This window comes from Dermacentor andersoni, chromosome 9 (genome assembly GCF_023375885.2).
Source record: "Dermacentor andersoni chromosome 9, qqDerAnde1_hic_scaffold, whole genome shotgun sequence".
NCBI classification, from domain to species: Eukaryota; Metazoa; Arthropoda; class Arachnida; order Ixodida; family Ixodidae; genus Dermacentor; species Dermacentor andersoni.
In genome coordinates, this window is record NC_092822.1 from 34380587 (window position 1) to 34401381 (window position 20795).

General features: G+C 45.8%; 2 protein-coding genes across 2 annotated transcripts; both read right to left on the minus strand.

Moving 5' to 3' along the window:
- Window positions 1-2460: 2460 nt before the first annotated feature.
- LOC129383825 (uncharacterized) lies at window positions 2461-7383 on the minus strand. Its single transcript, XM_072284483.1, has 3 exons — window positions 6894-7383; window positions 4918-5234; window positions 2461-3835 (listed from the first exon to the last, which is right to left on the minus strand). The coding sequence occupies exons 2-3, from the start codon at window positions 5209-5211 to the stop codon at window positions 2789-2791; spliced, it is 1341 nt and encodes a 446-aa protein (XP_072140584.1). The 5' UTR covers window positions 5212-5234; window positions 6894-7383; the 3' UTR covers window positions 2461-2788.
- A 5452-nt stretch (window positions 7384-12835) lies between these two features.
- Window positions 12836-20795, minus strand: LOC126527526 (uncharacterized). Its single transcript, XM_050175354.3, has 2 exons — window positions 20002-20795; window positions 12836-13883 (listed from the first exon to the last, which is right to left on the minus strand). Exons 1-2 carry the CDS (start codon window positions 20293-20295, stop codon window positions 13260-13262), a joined length of 918 nt encoding a protein of 305 aa, XP_050031311.3. The 5' UTR covers window positions 20296-20795; the 3' UTR covers window positions 12836-13259.

Genomic DNA, 20795 nt, shown 5'->3' on the forward strand with positions numbered 1-20795 from the left:
CTAAGGTAGAGATGTGAAGAACGTGCGACTGTGTGTGATGTAAGGTATCATGACAGAATTAGAGAAGTCATGATGCTTTTACCATTATAATTACGTTAGGATACCTAAGTCACTACCATTTCTTATTCAACTAGACTGTTCAGATGAGTTGCGCAACGGTTTCCTTGCGGTGGTGAAATGCACCGTCTTCGTCCATCATCAATTGTAAATCAAACGAAAAGCGTGTCGGAGTCCCGATTTTGCATTGAAACATAATGACCAAATATATTAAAATAAAGGCCGCCTTGCGTCTGTGTCATTCGAATTGACCATGGCTTGCACGCATGTTCCTTTTAAGCTGCGATTCATAATTTTTGTTTGTCTCTTGACATTCTCGCCATTCAAGGCATTCTGACATTCTCGCCATTCTTGACATTCTCTGACATCCAAGGTGGAGCACCTTGTATGTCAGCTGAGCCTTTGCACAGCTACGGTGGCGCAAGCTGCGGGGCAGTTATCTTTAAGCACAGCTTCTCTTATGCACAAGACCGATGAAACATTGGAAAGAATGCAGGTTGTAAGCATGATAACCGATATAATACACATTCCCTTTGAAACAGCCGGCAGAATGCTGCTTTCAAACTCAGTTCTAACGAGAGAGAGAGGGGGGGAGAGAGAGAGAGAGAGAAAGGCAAAGGAAATACAGGGAGGTTAACCAGAGGTTATCTTCGGTTGGCTACCCTGTAATCGGGAGCGGCAAAGGGATGCGGTAGGTGAAAGAGAACACACAAAAAAAGAGAAAAAATCCCAGCAACATGCACACACGATACACACGAACTGTTTCTTTGTGTAGGAACGGTCACGCAGTCTCAGAAGGCGTTCCTTGTGTTACGCAGTGTCACCGTCGAATCCTACGTCACACAGTGTGCAGTTACAATTCATCAGCAAGTCCCGTGTATCTTAAGTACCGTTGCAGCGTCATCATAATGGATGGCGCTGATGTTCGCGTAGGCCAGTTTCCCAGGGACGTTGTTTTCTGTCATTGGGCGCATGTCGAGTTTAACGGCTGCTGCGTTCTGGCTGTGACCAAGCTGCGAGCCAGCAAACAGTGACCTAGTGCTTTCGATGTGTGGCGAAACTCAGTCACACTGCTTTGATGTATCAGTTTGCAGGTTTAAACGCTTATGTGAAGGTTTGTTCTAGAGCTTTACCCGTATGGCACGAAAGAGGAAATCTGTGGCACGATTTTGTGCCTGCTCACCGCTACACGTGTAATAGGAAAAGTGTTTTGAACAAAGTGACACCACTCATCTACCTAGGCAACCACTTGAAAGTCGCAAACTGTCCGCTTTTGGCGTTGTTTTAATGTATTTAAACACACACAGATGCTTATGATTGAAATTGGCTAAAACATTCTCATGCCTTTCAGACGTTGCTGCTGCTGCTGCCGTTGCATAGCGTTTCTTTCCTGTGTAGACCCCCAAACGCACTTGGGGCGCCCTTCGTGTGATGAGATGCAGGCCGAGAGTTTGATTATAAAAATACGAGCTATCATTTTAACAGTGGAGAAACGCTTAAATACCCGTGCAGGTTCGTTTCTGTGCGCGGCAGAATCAAGCAGGAGTTAAGTATTAATCCGCATGTCTCATATTTTCTGCCGCATGGCTGAACTACAGTTAAGACAAAGTTCTAAGAACTGGTGTTATTGAACGATTCTTCAACTAATGCTTTCAATAATGAAACAAAGGAGCTTCTGTAGTCGGGAGGTCGATAGATTACTGCAAAAACTGGAAACAGTAAAACATAGCACACCGGAAGTTTAACGCAGGACATGTGAGAAGAGCACCAAGTTCAATTATAGGCGTTAGAAAGCGGCGACGATGTGAGGGTGTTTATCGGATCATCACAGCGTCAAGCAATGGGTAAAAAATATACATATTCTTCAGTCGCCGCTGGTTCTCTAGCAAATATCAGCAGCTTTGGAGGTATCCTCGGGTCTTGCGGCAGACGTGCCAGTAGAAATACGCGGATCGCTCGCCCTGATGCCAGGACGCACTTTCGTCATCACTATCAACTCCATTCAGGCGTAAGGCGCATCCAAACTGAGAAGCATCGAAACAGGAGCTTTCATGTTGAAGATCTCATCTCCAACACCAATTATCTGAGCAGTCGAGCTATTCGAGCTGCTGTAGCAGTACGTGGTCTGATTATGTGTGCTATTAGAGTTTTGAATACACCGGTCATTGACGGAGGAGCATAATGTGCATGCCGAAAATACGGTTTAAAGCTATAAGTGAAAGCTTGAGCAATGCGAACGTTCACTTTGTCCAAACATTTCAGACATAGGGCAACACGCAGTACTACAGTGTAGTATTCACCACGAACGTCGCCTTCCAATTAATCGCATTAGCAGCCGCCGGCAATATTCGAGAGATTCTCCAGGTGGACGCCATAATGTCAGAAACCACTCGAGGCGCGCAATACTAAGGAGCACCAACTGTATTTGCAGAATAAACAAACAACCAAATGCGCAGACAGCAATGTAATAAAAGATAACGTTGAGAGTTACAAAGCAAATAAAATTTTTAAAAAGACATCTCGCAGTGCCAATTTCATTTAGGAGAAAGGCCATCAAAAGTTCCCTAAGCTCATGCCACAAACATGGAAAGTGGCAAAGACGATCCAGCAGTGCATCACATATCCTGCAAGGCCGAACGTTAGGGTGTTCCTTTGACACCACCGTCAACCTCGCTGTTGGTGAGCGCAATTTCAAATGTCAGCTTTCCGTCTTGGAGGAAACCGTCATCTATCAGCGAGGCAATACGTACACAGAATTCGAGGTGAAAGTGTAGCAACGAGTCAGGACCGCGGTTGCAGAGACAAGGCATGGCACGGAAGTAAGCGAATGACACTTGGGCGTTACATAATCGCACACTTCCATGTGCCAAAAAGGCGGCGAACACCTAGAGTCCGCCAGCATCCCGTTAAACTCGATCTCCACAATGAGAGACGGTGCCGCACTATCCAAGCACTTGAAGGTGGCAACCGTAAAGTACGTGTCTCTCATATGCCACACCATAATCTCAGCAAACTTTCTCCTAGATCCCCGCCAGCAAATCATTTCATTACAGTTTTCCAGGGTCAGGATATACGTCAAACTACTCCGTCTGTCTCTCGCTGACAGCACACTGGTTAAATGCCTCATGTGAGAGTACAGAGGCTCACAATGAGCAATGACACCGCTGGAATAAGGCGGCGCGGAAGTCTGCCGCAAGTGTCCCAGAGCACTGACTGACCGGGCGGCTAAGTGTTCCGAATTTCGAAACATCATCGCCTTTTCGAGACGCCAAGTCAGTGGCGATGAGGTGCTCGCTTCCTCCTCCGGATTTTCCAGAGAGGTCAGCTGGTGCGACACAGTAGATGAGATCGTGGCTGCTATTTGAGCCATGTCACCCTTCAAATTGCGCTCGGATGCTCCGATCACACGAGTGATTTCAGCGAATCCGGTTTCCTGCTTTCTGACTTGTTCTGTAAGCTCATTCAACTGACTCTGCATCACTGGCAGCAGCTGGTCGCCGATGAGATCGCCCAACATCAACTTAAGGTTTTTCATGTCAGCGTTCACGTCTTCAAGGGTCAGTGCTGTAGTTTCCGAGGACGGACACTCTGTGATAGCGACAGAAACACGGGCAGTGCATCCGGCCGCGTAGTGCCTTGGCAGGTCTCTGTGCTGGACTCCCTCTCCGCATCGCAAACATTCCACGGTGCGAAATGTGCATTCCTTCTCGTAGTGTTCCAGCACATGGTCCATAGTGCCCGTGTAGCCGCAGCCGTGCTCTTCGTTCCAGCAGTGCACCTTAATTGAAAATAAAGCATATAAATAACACAAATCACAATTTTTGGACGACAAAATATTTTTGCAAAAGGCACGTTGCTTCGCGCTCCCTACCATTCAAAACGTACCTTTACGTGAAGCCCGGTGCCAACCTGCGTATACGCGAAATTCTATAGGGAAGCAATAATCTAGATGACCCAAGCAGTATCTGTCTCTCTCCAAACATTAAGATGCAGCAAACATGAACAGCAGGTAACGGTGAATCACTTAATTTTCCTCCTAAATAGAAATACAGATAGTCTAACAGTTGAAGCAAGTTTCGTAAGCCAGAATCGAGAAAAAATATGCCATACTTCAACTGTTCTTCAAGCTTCTAACTCTTCTACGGCGAGAGCAGCATTGTTGTGCGGTGAAGACCGCCTTCTGCTTCTCGCTTGCTAGTTTGCTGCTAAAACAAATGCGCTCACCCAGTAGGCGCCAGATAGCTTTTATAGGGCGGTTTGTAGGGCGGAACAAGGCGGGCGGCAGCTATTCAGGAATAATGTCTTAAAGCAAGAATTTGAAGCAAAAGTAATGTCGGCACCAACGCTATTGTTTGGAAGAATCCCTCGTGAATTACTATTTACCATGTACCCAACTTTCAATTCTGATGTTTTAGTGCGAAGTTCAAGAGAAGGAAGTATAATGCTTGAAGAGAAAGTGGTCATTGATCATTAGATGAAATGGACCGATTTGGCAAACTCGCTTCAAATGTCGCGTCCAAACGACAATACCGAAACATCAGTGCGAGTTTGGATGTTTCAATTTACTGCATTTCCCTTGCATTTCCCCTTCTTAATCTACTGCACTACAGAAATGAAGGAATATTGAGGTCCAACAAAATATTTCACATGAAGCTACATTGAGCTAGTGTTGGTCTAGCGCGTGAGTTTTGATAGAGATAGAAAATTACCGTTCGACAATAGTAAATCGCACACTCTTATCGTTAGGCATGCAGCTAAGAAGCAACGCAACAAATTCTAATGCATAATTCCCCTAGTTCCCCTTCCTCCCCCCCCCCCCAACAAAGAAAGAACGAAAGAAATTGCTTTCTTCCTGCTCACCTTCAAGGTATTCGCGATCCTTGTAGGGAATTCATACGTGAAGCACTCCGCTTCTTCGAATTGCACTTGATCCAATGGACACTGTCCAATGCCCGCCATGAGACTGGGTGCGTGGCAAGATTGGCACAGAGCGTGCGAGCACGGCAACAGCACCATCCGTTTCGGGATCATGCGGCAGAGGCCGCATACACGTGAACTGGGAACCTCGTCGACGAACCGCGTTGGTCGCCAGTTGACGCCGACGACGACGTGGTCTCGAAAACGGTGCACCCGTCCCTGTCCGTGATCCGGCATGGCGGTATCCTCAGGCACAATTCCTACGTTCGCAGATGAGGACAGCGGCTTTTTTTTTTTTTTTTTTTTGTTACCGAGCTTATCGCTACCGATTGGTCCGACGCACTTTGGCTAATGTAGCAACAAGGGCGGATAAACCAAGCCCTGCGACACCGCCGTAGCTCATTTGGCAGGGGAATTGCACGTGTAATACAAAAGCGTGGGTTCGCACCCGACCTACTGCCAGACGTTTCATCCACTTTCATGTCCATTAATTTATCATTTGTTTAATTCAATAAAGAAGTACTTACAATTAGCCATTTATTTGTGCCTGGTGTTATCATTTGTTGGCTGCTTAGATATATATATGTATATATACATATATATTGTTACGTGGTGGTGACGTTGAAGAACACAGTATTAATACTGTGAAAGACAAAACCAACTTTTATTGGGCGAACCTGTGCCCACAAAAACAGGCTACACTTATAGCACAACGATAGCGGCGAACACGGTCGGCGATCGTCGAAAATCTGATTAGCGGGTAAAGCGCGTCGGCTTTTATAGATCAGTCGTCGAATGCTCCAGATTAACCGATGGGACCCGTGCGTCTTCCACAATGTTCTACACTATTCGCGTAGCGCATACATGCAATCAGATTACACAAGTTGCGGTGAAAGACAGTGGAGAGAACCATCGATAACATTCCAGAAACTTCTTTTACATGCAGGCGCGTCCTGCGCTGCGCGATAACATTTGTTAGGCGGCCAAACGTGGTCGCCAGATAAAGATTGACAATAAGGCGTGTGCGTGTGCGTGCGCGTGTGCGTGCGCGTGCGCGTGCGTGTGTGTGTGTTCTTGCTGCAATATAAGCCTTTTCAACGAATACAATGTCATGCTGCAGAAAAATCTTCGCAGTATGCTCAATTCGGATGTCGTGTACTCGGTTGTCCCCGAATTTGGTTGTCACCTATCTAAATAAATTTGAAACACAGAAACGCTTTAATGAAGTCACCCCTGGACCAATTACAACGTACTTATTTTGCATTTGAGAGAGAAAAATCAATTCTAGTGACAGCCAGACGCGGATTGTTTATTTCGAGGGTGAAAATTTAAAAAAAAATGCTTAAAATTTGTCTACAACAATAGAAGCACACAGTTTACAAATGCGTAACTCTGCTCCGAGACATCGTGGTATGCTTTTTGAGCAAGAAAGTACGCAAACAAAACGAATTAGTCGTGGACGTACGAAACTAACCCGCCGTTAGAGAGACAGCTGAGCTGAAAATCCGGCTAGCGTGTAACGGTTTACTATAATAACGGCAAAGTGCAGTAACCAGGAAAGGAACGCACATGGCCCTTATTTTTGCCGCACCGGTGTTCTTATCGCGAACGCTCTACAAAATGTCACGAGTGTAACCATCAACAAAGGTTGAACTGCGAGAAACAAAAAAAATACGTGCGAGAGCGCTCAAGAAAAGAAGCAGTGTCATATCGAAGGCAGTAATTCAGTCACCCCCCATGACCGCAGGATATACGCTATCTGCAATTACGGATTTTTCCCTATAAATCTTAAGGCCTATGTGAACTAAACGGCACTAGTACCCGCCGTAAAGAGGCACAATACCACATGGCTGTCACTACTTATGCAGTAAAACGCAGCAAACGAAAGCCTAGATTGGGCAGAAGCAGCGTCGACTTACCGTCGTCCAAGAACTGTCAGTAGCGAAGCCCACTTATTCGAGCGCCGCTAGGGCGTCCCCATAAAGGCAGCGTCACACACGTCGATTGCGTTGTACGCAAGATAGCGGTGCTGCAGCAGCGACGAACGAGTAAGTGGGACCGCGAGCGCTGCGCGGATCGTTGGCTCCAACTGGAAAGCTGTTCAGTGAGATTTGTGCAACAAATGCGCACTGCCTCTCTGCCAATGCCGTTTTGCCCTCTTGCGGCTTCGGCTTGCGTAACCGAATAGGACCCACGGCATCCGGGATAGCATCCGCCCCGTCACTATCTCAGAGGCTCTCTTTACATGACCCGGTTGTGGCGCATGCGCGTTTGAGCGCCTCTATTCAGCCACGGTCGTCGTCGATCGTACAGCGCATACCTCAGGTCCGTTGTCGTCTGCGTCGTCTGCCTACGCTTTTAGCTTCCTCCGTCACTATGCAGATGTGGGCATTGCAAACAGACGGCGTCCTGAGCTAATAAGCTAAAGCTGGTACAGCGCAACATGGAAAGGAAGAAACAAGCCTAGCCGGGCAGAAGAAAGAACAGAGCGCTGAAAAAAAAAATCAGCACTGTTGTTTCTTTTGGCCGGCTCGTCTTCTTTCTTCCTTTCCATGTTGCAGTGTACCAAATTTAGAATGCAATAGCAACTCGATTGACGGCTTGCAAAAACGCTGTTGCGCATGCCGAGTGCATGCAGTATACATAGGCGAGCATCGGAACTGTTTGCTCAGGTTCCGCCATCGTCAACTCGTAGTATGTGGTTGCCGGAGTGTCTCGGTTTCGAAACGCATGTTTTCGTTCTCGCTGCCCCCAGGGCTCCGCTGCGCGGCCATGCTCGACCTGCGTACTCGTGGCCAGTGCAACGAGAACACACGAGCATTTAGAATGCAACATCACATGTTTGTAGCACTTTGTCGCAGCTCTAGAGGAATGCTGCAGTAGGTCTACGTGGGCGGGCGTAGTACGCATTTGACCGCGTTTCACCGGCAGCAGCAGCACACGCTGTGATCGCCGTTGTCTCGTCCCCCGAGAAACGAATGCGTTTACGTTCAGGACTCCACCCCGTGCGTCAACGCGCGACCAAGCATTGCAGCTGCAGTGGCGATGAAAACAAGACTGATAGAACATAAAACACAGGCGCTGAATTCGCGACGTGAACGCAAGAAGCTTGTGTCGTGACTCCTCGTCACTCGAAAGATAACAGCACCAGCGAAAAGTAGAACTACCGGCTTGTGGCTTTCTCTACACCTGCATTGACAACCAAAAAAATGGTTTCCGAAAAATCACAATTGTGATAACTTTACTCATATCATTGCTTTATTTATCGAATATAAATATCTGCTCGTAACAAATCAATACGTGAATGGGGCTCGAGAACATCACAGTAGAGCAAACTTGCTCTTTATTCCGAAATAGCACAGTGTGAAAGGCATGCTTTCCGGCCAGTCGCGATTAGTGCGAAGAAAAGAAAGGAAAAGCTAAAAGTACTTCGATATAATCTTCCCGGACATAAATAAATTCCAGCTCGTGCGGCTTCTGCCAGACATGTGACGTATGCAGGCAAAGTCCTTGCACTGCGGCAGACGATACGCTGCAGGCCTTCACGCCTCAGCTAACAATGCGCTTGGCGTTCATGATTTCCCCCCCTTTAATGAGGTACCGTATGCGCGTTTCTGAGGCGGCTATGTTACGCATGATCTCACTTAGCGACAGCGATTGTGAACAAGGCAGAGCAATCTTGAAGCACTAAGCCAAATATGAGTCGACGTGAAGGATGCACATGTGTTCAGGGTCTCATACACTCTCTGCGGGTGCCATATTGAGTCACCTCGTGCGCCACCTATAGGCGACGGAACTTGCGAGTATCTCTCTCCTCTCAGAGCCGCTTCTCATCGCGCTACTTGCGGCTACTGAACTGTCTTATTCGATCACCGCGACGGTATTTCGACACTTTTATATTGTAACTGAATCTCTGTAATGTGTTCTTTCTTTGTTGTTTGGCTTCTGTATATTGTAATTTACAATAGATGCATTGTGTATTCTAGAGTGACCCACCCTAGTAGCTTAGTAGTTTTGACGTTACGCTGCTAATACAGAAGTTGCGCGTTCCACCTCTGCCACAGGGTCAGCATCTCGAGGGGAGCGAATGAAAGAACGCTGTTATAAGTTGCATTCCTCAATGACCGCGAGGTGAAAAAAGTTATTTGCAGATAAACGCAATTACCAATAGTTTTAAGCTAAAAGGTACACAGCATATATCTCAATATTAGATAAGAACTTAAACGCACGTTTCGTTTAGCTCGTGGTTCGTAATTGTTGTTGCGCGCATCCCGTTATAACGGCTCCATGTTGCAGGTCGGCTAAGTACTTGTAGAGCTGCGGAGGCGTAAACTGTGTCTGTGATGTTGCAACGCAGACAGCGAGAGCACTATCTCTAAGAACAGATTGTCGTATTAGGTACACTCTAAGAACAAGGAGTTCCGGGAGCTCTCTTTGAGGGAGTATCTGTGGTCCCATATTTAACTCCATTTTCATAAATAGATCGACCCCTTTCGAGAGAGCAGAATAACTCCCCCGACAAAATTTTAGTACTCCACCGCAAGTCAGCGCTGGTACTGTTCCGCAGAGTGCTAATACACCCTCCCCAGAAGAGTAACAGCACTCCCCCAAACAATGTTTTTGCTCCTCCAGACTGAGTGTTTCTACTCCTCCAAACCGAGTACTTCTACTCTTCAAACCTAGTGTTTCTACTCGCTCAATCCGAGTGTTTGTACTCCTCACTAGAGATTATAGTTCTTCAGAAGGGAGTTCGAGTACTCTGTCCGATAGTGTGAAAGTCCTCGCAATGTAGATTCGCAATTATTACATGAGGGGAATATTTGATTCACTCATAAGCAGCTTCTGCATTTATGCTTGCTGAATTGAATTTAATCTGTAGCCCCCGTATAACTCAAATGAAACATTCTTTCTCTTAAAAGGTCAAAATCTTTATCCCGTCGCAAGACAAACTGAACATATTTCCAATAACATACTGACACACATAAATTCCGATTACAATGATATCCATGAACTTTACAACACATCTTGTGACAAAACCTTAGCATATTCATTCAAGTTTAATCACTAGTGTAATGTAGAAATATTGCTTATTTTCAATTAGCTTCATTTTTTTCATAAACAAAGTATACAATAGAAAGTTAAGCACAGAATAAACGTTCGTAAACTCACAAAGTATCGCCACCACGATCAAAGAAAAATATGCACCACATTACTGGCCAGCAAACGTATTTCTGGCACCAAACACGTACACTTGTCAGGCAGATGTTACCAGATGAGTTCTGAGCATGGGGCTGGCGCTTGTGCTATTGTGTACAACATTGACGAAACGTCGAGTTAAGCTGTGAGCCAGCAAACAGTGCCCCAGTAATTCCAATGGGTGAGATAACTCAGTTAAACAGCTTCGCTGTCTTTGATCAGTCAGTTGCCAGATTGAAATGCTTCTGTGAAGGATTCTTTGAAAGCTTTACCCTTACGGCGCAAAAGATGAAAACTGTGGCAAGTTTTCGTGCTTGTTCCTCGCTACATGCGTAACTGCAAGTGTTTTGAAGAAAGCGACACCGCTCACTTACCACGGCAACCAATTGTAAGTGGCAAACGTTTTTTTTTTTTTTTTGAATTTTTTAATGTCGTTAAACACGCACGAACGCACACAAGGGCACACATAGACTCACACACTGTATATTTATATTTGAAGCTGACCGAGGCATTCTGAAAACATTTCTGGTGTTTTTGCTGCTGCCTTTTGATGGTATTTGATTACCTTGTAGACCCTCACACGCAACAAGATGGGCTTTCGTCTGATGAGAAGCAGGCCGAGAGTTCAGGCTGCCTAAAAAAAAAAGACATCATTCAAACAGTGGAGCAAAGCTAGAATTCCCGTCTATGTTCCTTTCTGTGAACCCCATCAGCAACAATGCATTAAGAGTGAATCCGCATGCCTCATAGATTCTGCCTCATAGTCAAACTGTAGTTTGGGCAAAGTTCCCAGATTTGGCGTTTCTGCAATGATTCGCCAACTAAAGCTTTCAAAAAATGAAACAATGGCGCCTGTGTAGTCATTACAGAGAGAGATAACTTCAATAACTGAGAGCGGTAAAATGAAATACGGCACCGCAAGTTTAACTCAGGGAAGCAACGAGAAGCGCCAAGTTGAAATATGAGCCCTACCAAGCAGCGATGGTCAAAACACCCGGGTGAGCATCCTTATCCATTCATCGTACTTGCAACCAGGCTGAAAAAAAAAACTCATATACGTTTGTCTTCAGTCGCCACCTGCTTTCCTATAAATATGAACAGTCGTTTTCAGGTCTTCAGTAGAAGTGTAGAATTAAGAAGATCGCTCGGTCTGATGATCGGGCGCAGGTTCGTCATGATCATCAACTCTATTTTGTTCCAAGCAGCATCCCAATCCAGAAGTACAAAAAAAAAGTCGCAATTTCGACCGAAAGGCGAAGCACCGATTGAGCTAGCAAACTAGTGGACAGCTGTGCGAAGCAAGGATAGTAGCCTTATCGGCCATATAAACTTGAAAACCTAGGCGTTCAAACTAAGGTAACAAGCACGGTGTCACGCTCGCGCGAGCAAACGTACACAGACCTCACTCGATGAGCGCGGAAACTCGCTGTCAGAACGGTGGTGGTGGTGATAAACTTTATTGAAAGGCGGAAGGGTAAAGAGGGACGTGGCTGAGGGTTTGGGCTCAAGTAAGGCCCTGGGCCTGCTTGGCCTTTTCCGCCCAGTCCACCAGTTCAAGTTGTCGGTCGACGTCCCCGGAACTGAGCCAGGCTGTCCAGTCAGTCTCGCTGCTGACGGGGGGATGAGAGAACGGGAGCAAGGTGCATTCCCCCGTTATGTGTGTGAGTGCTCCTGTTTCTGAACAGAGCCTACATTTGTCGCTTTCCGTGCCCCCTGTGATTTTGTTAATGCATTTTGGGTGTGGGTGTGTGTTTGCCTGAAGTCGCCGAAACGCGACCGCTTGCGTTTTGTCGAGTTGCTTGGCCGGTGGTGGGAGCGCGCGACGCCTCAAGCGATACCGATGGGCTATTTCACAATGAGTCTCGCAGGGTTCCTCGTGTCTCTAGCGAGGCAGCGCGGCGGCAGTAGCAGCGAGCGAATTGACTTTCGTCCTGCGTCTCACGTCAACGCGAACTAGGCCGCGAAAACAGCGCGCGGTGGACTTTGTCCCCATCGCAGATGGTTTTCAAGATACAGCAACCTGGGCGGGCGGGTGGGCGCTGCTGAAAACTGGGCGTAACGTCATAAGCGAATGCCTGAGCGCTCCGAACTTGCATTTCGAAGACAGCGCAATGCGCTGTACTATAGCGCAATGTCACCCATGAATGCCGCCTTGAAGTCAATAGATTTAGCAGGCGCACGGCATTAACAGAGAGAAAACAATCGACGTGGACAACGTAAGGTCAGAAACCACCGGAGGAGCAAAAAAGGAGCACAATATAATAAGGAACACAGACTGTAGAGGCACGACAAGTAAACAACAAAGTGAGCAGCCAGTAAATGTCTTAAAACAATAGGTTGACAGTTACGAAGCATAAAAAATTTCAGAGAATAAATTTAGCAGCGCTAAGTTTATTTAGCAGAAAAAAAACAAGATTTTCGTTAAGTTCAGCTCACACATATGAGACATCGCAAGAGGATTCAGTAGTGCAAAACAGATTCAGTGATGACGAACATAGATGCGCTTCTGACACCATCATCCATTTCCTGATCGTCGAGATAGATCGCGAACTTCCTTTTCCCGTCTCGGACGAAACCATAATTTTCCAATGAACACAATTCGGTCCTGTATGTGCCATTGAGCCTTCAGCGTGCTCCCGGGAACAACGGTCGGGAAAAAAAAAAATCGGCGAACGAAAATTTTTTATTCTACAATATGCCACGCGCTCCCGTGCCAAACAGATGGCAAACACCTATAGAGTTCACGAGTACCCCCCAAAACTCGATCTCCACGGTGAGCAAAAAAGCCAAATTAACGCGTTCTTTCCCAACGGCAAACGCAGAGTACGTGGCCCTCCCGGACAACAACGTAATCTGAGCAAATTTTCTCAACCGCACCTGCCACTAAACTATGGCGTTACAGTTTTCCAGAGCAAGAAAATAGACCACTAGCCCAATTCTTTAATCCGGACGGGTGTCGTTGATAGTGCACTGGTAGCACTATCAGTGCAGTGAGCAAATGGCTGAAATCAGGCTGCGGGGAAGTTTGCGGCAAGTGTCCCATACTATGGGCTACAAACTACCAGTATTGCTAAGGGTTAGGGTGATTTTCAGTAAAGCTTTGCATTTGTGCGTTGAACTATCCAGACGATGATGTTGAATACTATAAATGAAATCCCGCCGAAGTATATCAAATCTCGAAGTATCACCGCCATTTCCAAGCGGAATGACCGCGGTGGCAACACCGTGGCTTCCTCCGCCGTATTTTGCTGAGATGTCTGCTGGTTCGACGCGGTCAATGAAATCATGGCGGTCATTTGAGCCATCTCACCCTTTAAATTCTGTTCGCATGCTCCGAGCTGGCGAGTGATCTCAGCGAACCTGGCTTCCTGGCTTCTCACTTGTTCCGTAAGCTTATTCAAGTGGCTCTGAATCACTGGCAATAGCTGGTCGTGGTTGGGATCCCCCAACATCGCCTTCAGGTCTTCAAGGGCAGCGCTCAAGTCTTCAAGGGTCAGTGCTGTGCGCTCCGAGGACGGGTACTCTCTGATCGCGGAAGAAACACCGGTGGTACATCCGGCCACGTAGTGCGTTGGCAGGTCGCTGTGCTGTACTTGCTCTCCGCATCGCAAACACTCCACGGTGTGAAATGTGCATTCCCTCTCGTAGTGCTCCAGCATGCGGTCCATGGTGCCAGTGTACTTGCAGCCGTGCGCTCCGTTCCAGCAATATACCTTCATAGAAAAAAAAAATATTGCAACACATATTTTGTTTTGACAGACAGAACTTTTCCTTAAAGACGCGTTGCAAAGCTGTCCCTAACATTTGTAACGCGTTTTTAAACGAAGGCCGGTGTCTACCAACCTATACACGAGATTATATGGCGACGTAAACGTACTCAAGATCACCCAGCATTGCCAGCTGCTGTGTAAACTATAAAGGTACATTAAACGCGAATACTAGGTAAATCACGTAATTGTGCTTTTCAATAGCAAGATAGCTACTCTTACTCAAAAAAGCAGGCTTAGTATGCCCGAATCGAGAAAAGAAGGCAACATACTTCCCCTATTATCTCAGCTCCTAACTGATCTACGGCAACCGTAGCATTGTTGCGCAGTGGACACCACACGGTTCGATTGTCAGCTTGCTCCACATGCAAATGCGCTCACCCACCACGGCCAAGGTAGCTGTTACCGGGTGGTTGTACGGTGGGGGTGGGGTGGGGGGTAGTTGCGATTGAGGAATAATGTCTTAACGAAATTGAAGAAAATGTAATGTCGGAAGTAACGCTATTGTTCACAAGAATCGCTAGTGAATGTATCTCTGTGAGGCACCCCCCTTCCCTTTGTGATGTTTCAGTAGTGCCAGGTTCGTTAAAAAGAAGGCATATGCTTGATGAGAAAGGGAATAATTATGACTAAATGAAAATGGCCGATTTACCTTTGAATTCAGCACCGAAACAACAACTCCAAAACGTCAGTGTGACGTCGCACATTTCAAAGTATTGCCTTTTTTTGTATTTCTCTTTTATCTGTCACACTAAGAAGTAAATAAACATCTAGTTCCAACAGAATGTTGCACATAAGCCCGCAGTGAGTGTGCGTCTTTTGTTGTGTCAGTTTTCAAAGACACAAAAAATGAACATTTCGTCCAGGTGTATTAGTAGATTACGCTTCGGCAATAGCAAAAGTGAGATGCCCCCCTTTTTGTGATTGAAGCTATCGCATCGTGCATATTATTGTTACTTTAAACGCGTGTAGCGGTATGGGCTTTGTGTCTCATCTCCTTTCGGGCGAGAGAAACGACCATTTCCCCCATTCTGATCCCACTCCTCGTTTTAAGCGCTGTCCGAGGTCGTCGGAACGCCTGTATAGTTAGCCTAGCCGAGTTCATAGCTGCCTGCGCACGTGTAAGTCCGGAACTACATGGCCAGAACCATTTAGAAATCGTTCTATATTGAGCTACCCACACATCTATCGCGGATAGATCAAAGAAGTTTTTAGGCATGCAGGGCCCTCTGGGCTGTACTTGTCGGCGATAATGTAGCCTCGCCGCCTACGGGATTATCTGAATGACCTATGCCGCATGCTCGGTTGCCATAGTCGGAAGTTGATATCCTCCTATAAGGGTTTTCTTTCTTTGTTCTTTTTTTAATCTGACGATGGCGAGCTTGAATTTCACCTCCTCCACTGAACAACATCTGCAGGCTTGGAGTGACGCCTGACACAGGCAAAAGACGTCGAGAGCGAGTATGGCTATACTAATCCAGGTACAGCCAAATTAGGAAGGCCCACTAACCTTAAACAAGACACACCCTCACCAGAACAGGAATTGGCCTCCCTGGTGTAGTATTCGGCTACTACCTCTCTCATGATTCCTCCAAATAGCCAATGGCCCTCAGTCCCTAGCACCTGCGGAGCACCTGATCAAGGCGGCAGTCAGACATGAAAAGGCAGCAGAGGGTGCTAAGAATCTCTGGGTCCGGAAAGGCCACCGATAGAAACTGACCTTGTCAACCATTAACAGCCGAACACTGTCGAGTGAGGCGAGCTTAGCAGGACTTTTTGAGGAACTATCAGAGATTGCTTGGGATATCATCGGCCTTAGTGATATAGGAACTGGTGAGGCTTTTGCATTGCTGAATAAGGGCCATGTTCTCTGCTATAGAGGCTTCCCTGGTAAGAAGCAATACGGGGTAGGGTTCCTAATCCATAAGTACATGGCGGGCAACATTGACGAATTCTACAGCCCTAATGAGAGGTTAGCAGTAGTAGATATCAAACTTAAAAACTGGTATAGATGGAACGTAGTATAATCCTACACTCCAACATTCAGTCACGATGATGAGGAAGTAGATAAGTTTTATGAAGATGTTGAATTAGCGATGACAAAAGTGCAAAGTCGCTATACTGTAGTAATGGGTGACTTCAATTAAAAAGTGGGCAAAAATCAGGCTGGTGAACAAGCAATTCGCATCTACGGCGTCGATTCCAGGAACGCGAGAGGAGAATTCGCAGAAAGGAATAAGCTGAGAATAATGAACACTTTCTTCAGGAAACGTAGCAACAGAAAATGGACCTGGAAAAGCCCTAATGATGAAACCAGAAATGGAATACCTTTCTTGCTTTCTGCCGATCCCAGCATAGTGCAGTGTGTAGAAGTGTTAGGTAGGCTAAATTGCAGTGATCATAGCTTAGTGAGGGCTCGGATTCACCTCAATTTCAAGCGAGAAAGAGTAAAATTGTTCAAGAAGAAACAGGTAAACCTCGAGGCAGTAAGGGTAAAAGCAGACAAAGTTAGGCTGCTACTTGCAAACAAATATGCAGCCTTAGAACAGAGAGATGATGACATACAGGTAATGAATGAAACCGTAACTAGGCTGGCTTCAGAGGCCGAAATTTATTTACTTATTTAGTACATACTGCAGACCACATTGTTGTCCTTGCAGGAGAGAGAGAAAGAGAGAGAGAGATGCTTTACAATGATATATTGCTCGCCGAAACACTTCGTCAACAGATCAAAATACAATACCTTAATCAATCCATGGTATAAACATAACGATGTAAAAAAGGCAAGGGAATTGCAGACCAAAGGCAAGAGAGTTTGAGAGTCGAGGACTTCCCTTGGTCATTCAACACCAAGGATAACACATTCCATGAAAAAACAAATAGACAATAATAACTTACATAAAACACAGTCACATGTAAGGGGCGGGCAGCGAATTCCATTCAGAAATAGTCCGGGAAAGAAGGAGAACTTATAGCTGTCTGTCCTAGCATAGATAGGTGTCAGTGTATCCGGAAGATGGTGTCGTATATACGTTGTGGACAGATCACTTACATATAGTGAAGGGTCGAGAGCCAATTTGTGATTAATTAGAATATGTAAAAAATCTAGCCAGTGTTTCCGTCTTCTTTGTTCAAGCGAAGGAATGTCGTTAGCCAACATCAACTCTCACGGCGAATCCGAACTTTTGAGATTGGAGTAAATAAAACAAACAGATTTTCTCTGTATTCTCTCAAGTTTGTTAATATTGACTTCAGTATAGGGATCCCATGCTACGCAAGCATATTCAAGTTTTGGCCGGTTATAGGTTAGGTAAGTGAGTAGCTTAACGTTTGATGGGGCATTTCTTAGTTTGTGTCGCAGATAGGTTAGGTTCCGAAAGGCAGAACAACATGTGTTGTCAATGTGAAGGTTCCAAGCAAAATTATTAGTGAACGTTACGCCAAGGTACTTGTAACTCTTAACTTGGTTTAATGGAACAGATCCCATTTGATACCCGTACTCCAGGGGATTCTTTTTATGCATTATGTGAAGAGAGACAGTTTTATCTATGTTTGCAGCCATGCCCCATTCTTCGCACCACAAAACTATATTATTCAAGCTAGATATAAGGTCCTTCTGATCATCAATGGACTTCATACTATGAAATACAACGCAGTCATCTGCAAACAGCCTTATTGGTGTTCCAGGTTTGACGACGGTAACAATGTCATTATTATATAAAAGAAAGAACACTGGACCCTGGACACTGCCCTGGGGAGCACCTGAAGTGACTGCAATTGAATTGGGAGGCAAGACACCAAGGCATCAAGTAAGCAAGCTCTCCGAAGTAACAAAGGACCTAATACAGAAACGACAAAAAATGAAAGTGTCCAATTCAAGAGATAAGATAAAATTCGTGGAACTGTCAAACTAATCAACAAAGCGAAAATAAGTGATATTAGAATTGATAACGTGAGAAAGACTGAAGAAGCCGTAAAAAATGGACGCAGCCCGAAATCAGTGAGAAGGAAATTTGGCATAGGACAAACCAAGATGCACGCACTGAAAGATAGGCAGGGTAATGTCATCAGCAATCTTGAAAGTATAGTACAAGCAGTGGAAGAATTCTATACTGCCCTGTACAGTACGAAGGGAAGTCAGGATACCTACATTAGAAACAGTAATGAGCAGGATGCAGAAATTCCTCCTATAACTAGCGATGAGGTTAGACAGGCCTTGCAAGACATGAAACGAGGAGGAGCGGCAGGAGATTGAATAACCTGTGATTTATTAAACGATGGAGGAGACATAATGTTTGGAAAACTGGCGGCTCTTTATACGGAGTGTCTAGCGACAACGAGGATCCCAGAAAACTGGAAGAATGCAAACATTATACTAATCCACAAAAAGGGAGACGCTAAAGAATTGAAAAAATATATATAGGCCAATTATATTACTCCCAGTGTTACATAAAATATTCACAAAAATTATCTCCAATAGAAAAACCAAGACTGCTAGCAGGTTTCAGGAAGAGATGTTGTAATCAATCAAGTACTCGTGAAATCCGTAGCCTACAATAAGCGTCTCTATATGGCTTTCACAGATTGCGAAAAAGCCTTCGATTCGGTAGAGATACCAGCAGGCATTGAGACATTACGTAATTGAGGAGTACAGACCGCTTGCATAAGTGCCTTGGAAATGTCTACAGAGATTCTACAGCTACCTTAATTCTACGCAAGAAAAGCAGGAAGATACCTATAAAAAAGGGGTCAGACAGGGAGACAATGCTATTCACTGCGTGCTTGGAAGAAGTATTCAAGCTATTAAGTTAGGAAGGCTTAGAAGTAAGGATCGACGGCGAATATCTCAGCAACCTTCGATTTGCCGATGACATTGTTCTATTCAGCAACACTGCAGACGGGTTACACCAAATGATTGAAGCCTCAACAGAGAGAGTGGACACACTAAACAAAGTTGCCCGCTTTGGGGAGTGTATTTCCCACACAACAATGATCATCATCTGTCATGACTGCAATTGCTTTCTTTGTTGCTGCGATCCCGGTACTTTCAGATCACGAACAGCATGCGCGTTATCAGCATGACAGAGCATTCTTGACTAGAAAGCAACGAGCGCGGCGTTTTCAAGAAAGTGAATGCGGGCAAGACAGATGACGAATTTTGTTGTGTGCCAAATATACACCCCAAAGGGTGTAAACTTTTTTAGAGTATAAAAGTGGGGTAGAAGATTAATATGCGGAGGACAAAGATAATGATAAATAGCCGGGCAAGGGACCAACAGTTCAGGATCTCCAGTGAGCCTCTTGAGTCCGTAAATGAACACGTTTGCCTAGGTCAGCTAATCACAGGGAACCTTCATCATGAGAAGGAAAGTCATAGACGAATAAAAGTGGGCTGGATCGCATACGGCATTCTCAGGTCCTCATTGGAAGCTTACCATTATCATTGAAAAGGAAGGTGTGGAATCAGTGCATTGTACCGGTGCTGACATATGGGGCTGAGACTTGGAGAGTGACAAAGAATCATGAGAACAAGTTAAGGGCTGCGCAACGAGCGATGGAACTAAGAATGCTAGGCATTACGTTAACGAACAGAAAGAGAGCTGTTTGGGTCAGAAAGCAAACGCGCATAGCCGATATTGTAATTGAGATATAGAGAAAAAAATGGAGCTGGGCTGGTCATGTAATGCGCAGTTCAGATAACCATTAGACCGTTAGGCTTACAGAATGGGCACCAAGAGAAGGGAAACGCACTCGAGGACAGCAGAAGAGTAGGTGAAGAGATGAAATTAGGCAATTCTCGGGCGCTAGTTGGAATCGGTGGACGCAGGACAAGGATAATTGTAGATCGCAGCGACTGGTCTTCGTCCTGTAGTGGACACAAAATAGGATGATGATGATGATGATGATGATGATGATGATGATGATGATGATGATCAAAACTGGCCCTCTTATCGCCGGGCATGCAGATATGCAATAGGGCAGCTAATGTTAATGCTTAATCCACCTACTTCCCACCCTCGCCCCCCAAAAAAGAACGACTGTAATTTTCTTTTTTTCCACTCACCTTCAAGCTGCTAGCTTTCCTGGCAGGAAAGTCGACATCATGGCATTCTGCTTGCTCGAATGCCTCTTGATCCAATGGGCACTGCCCAACACCCTCTTCGAGACTGGCTGCGTGGCAAGATTGGCACAGAGCATGCGAGCATGGCAACAGCACCGTACGCTTTGGAATCATGCGGCAAAGGCTGCATACACGTGAATTCGGCAGCTCGTCGACAAACCGCGTCAGTCGCCAGTTCACGCCAGCAACGACGTAGTCCTGAAAGCGGTGCACCCGTCCTTGTCCGTGAGCCGGCATGGCTGTGGCTTCAGGCACGAATCCTCCGCTTCCTCAAGGGTGCAGCAGCTTTTTCAACCAAGCTTATCGCTACCTAGTGGTCTCATGCACTTTGGCCAAAGCAGCCATGAGGACAGATAAAATCAGACCTACACGCAATGTCGCGTGCAATGCCGAGCATTTTTCCCCACCTTGACCTTTGCAACGCGTTGAAGAACAAGTGCTTCGTTATCGTCGCCGACATCCGTTTTACATATCTACGGCAGATTCCGCCGCAGTGCTTGTTGTGCTTGTTCTTCTGTTATCACTTACCGACATCCTACATTTCCAAATGGCTAAGCAACTGAGACACGACGAGAGAACGACTGATTTCTTATCATCAGCGAACATAATGCACGTCGTAAAGAAATTTTCTGCTTGTAAACTGATGTCAGAGAAAGGCGAAAGCAACCATACGAATAGCATATATACACGAACCATGCAAACAAAATCATAGAATAAAACGAAATTTAGAAGTTCAG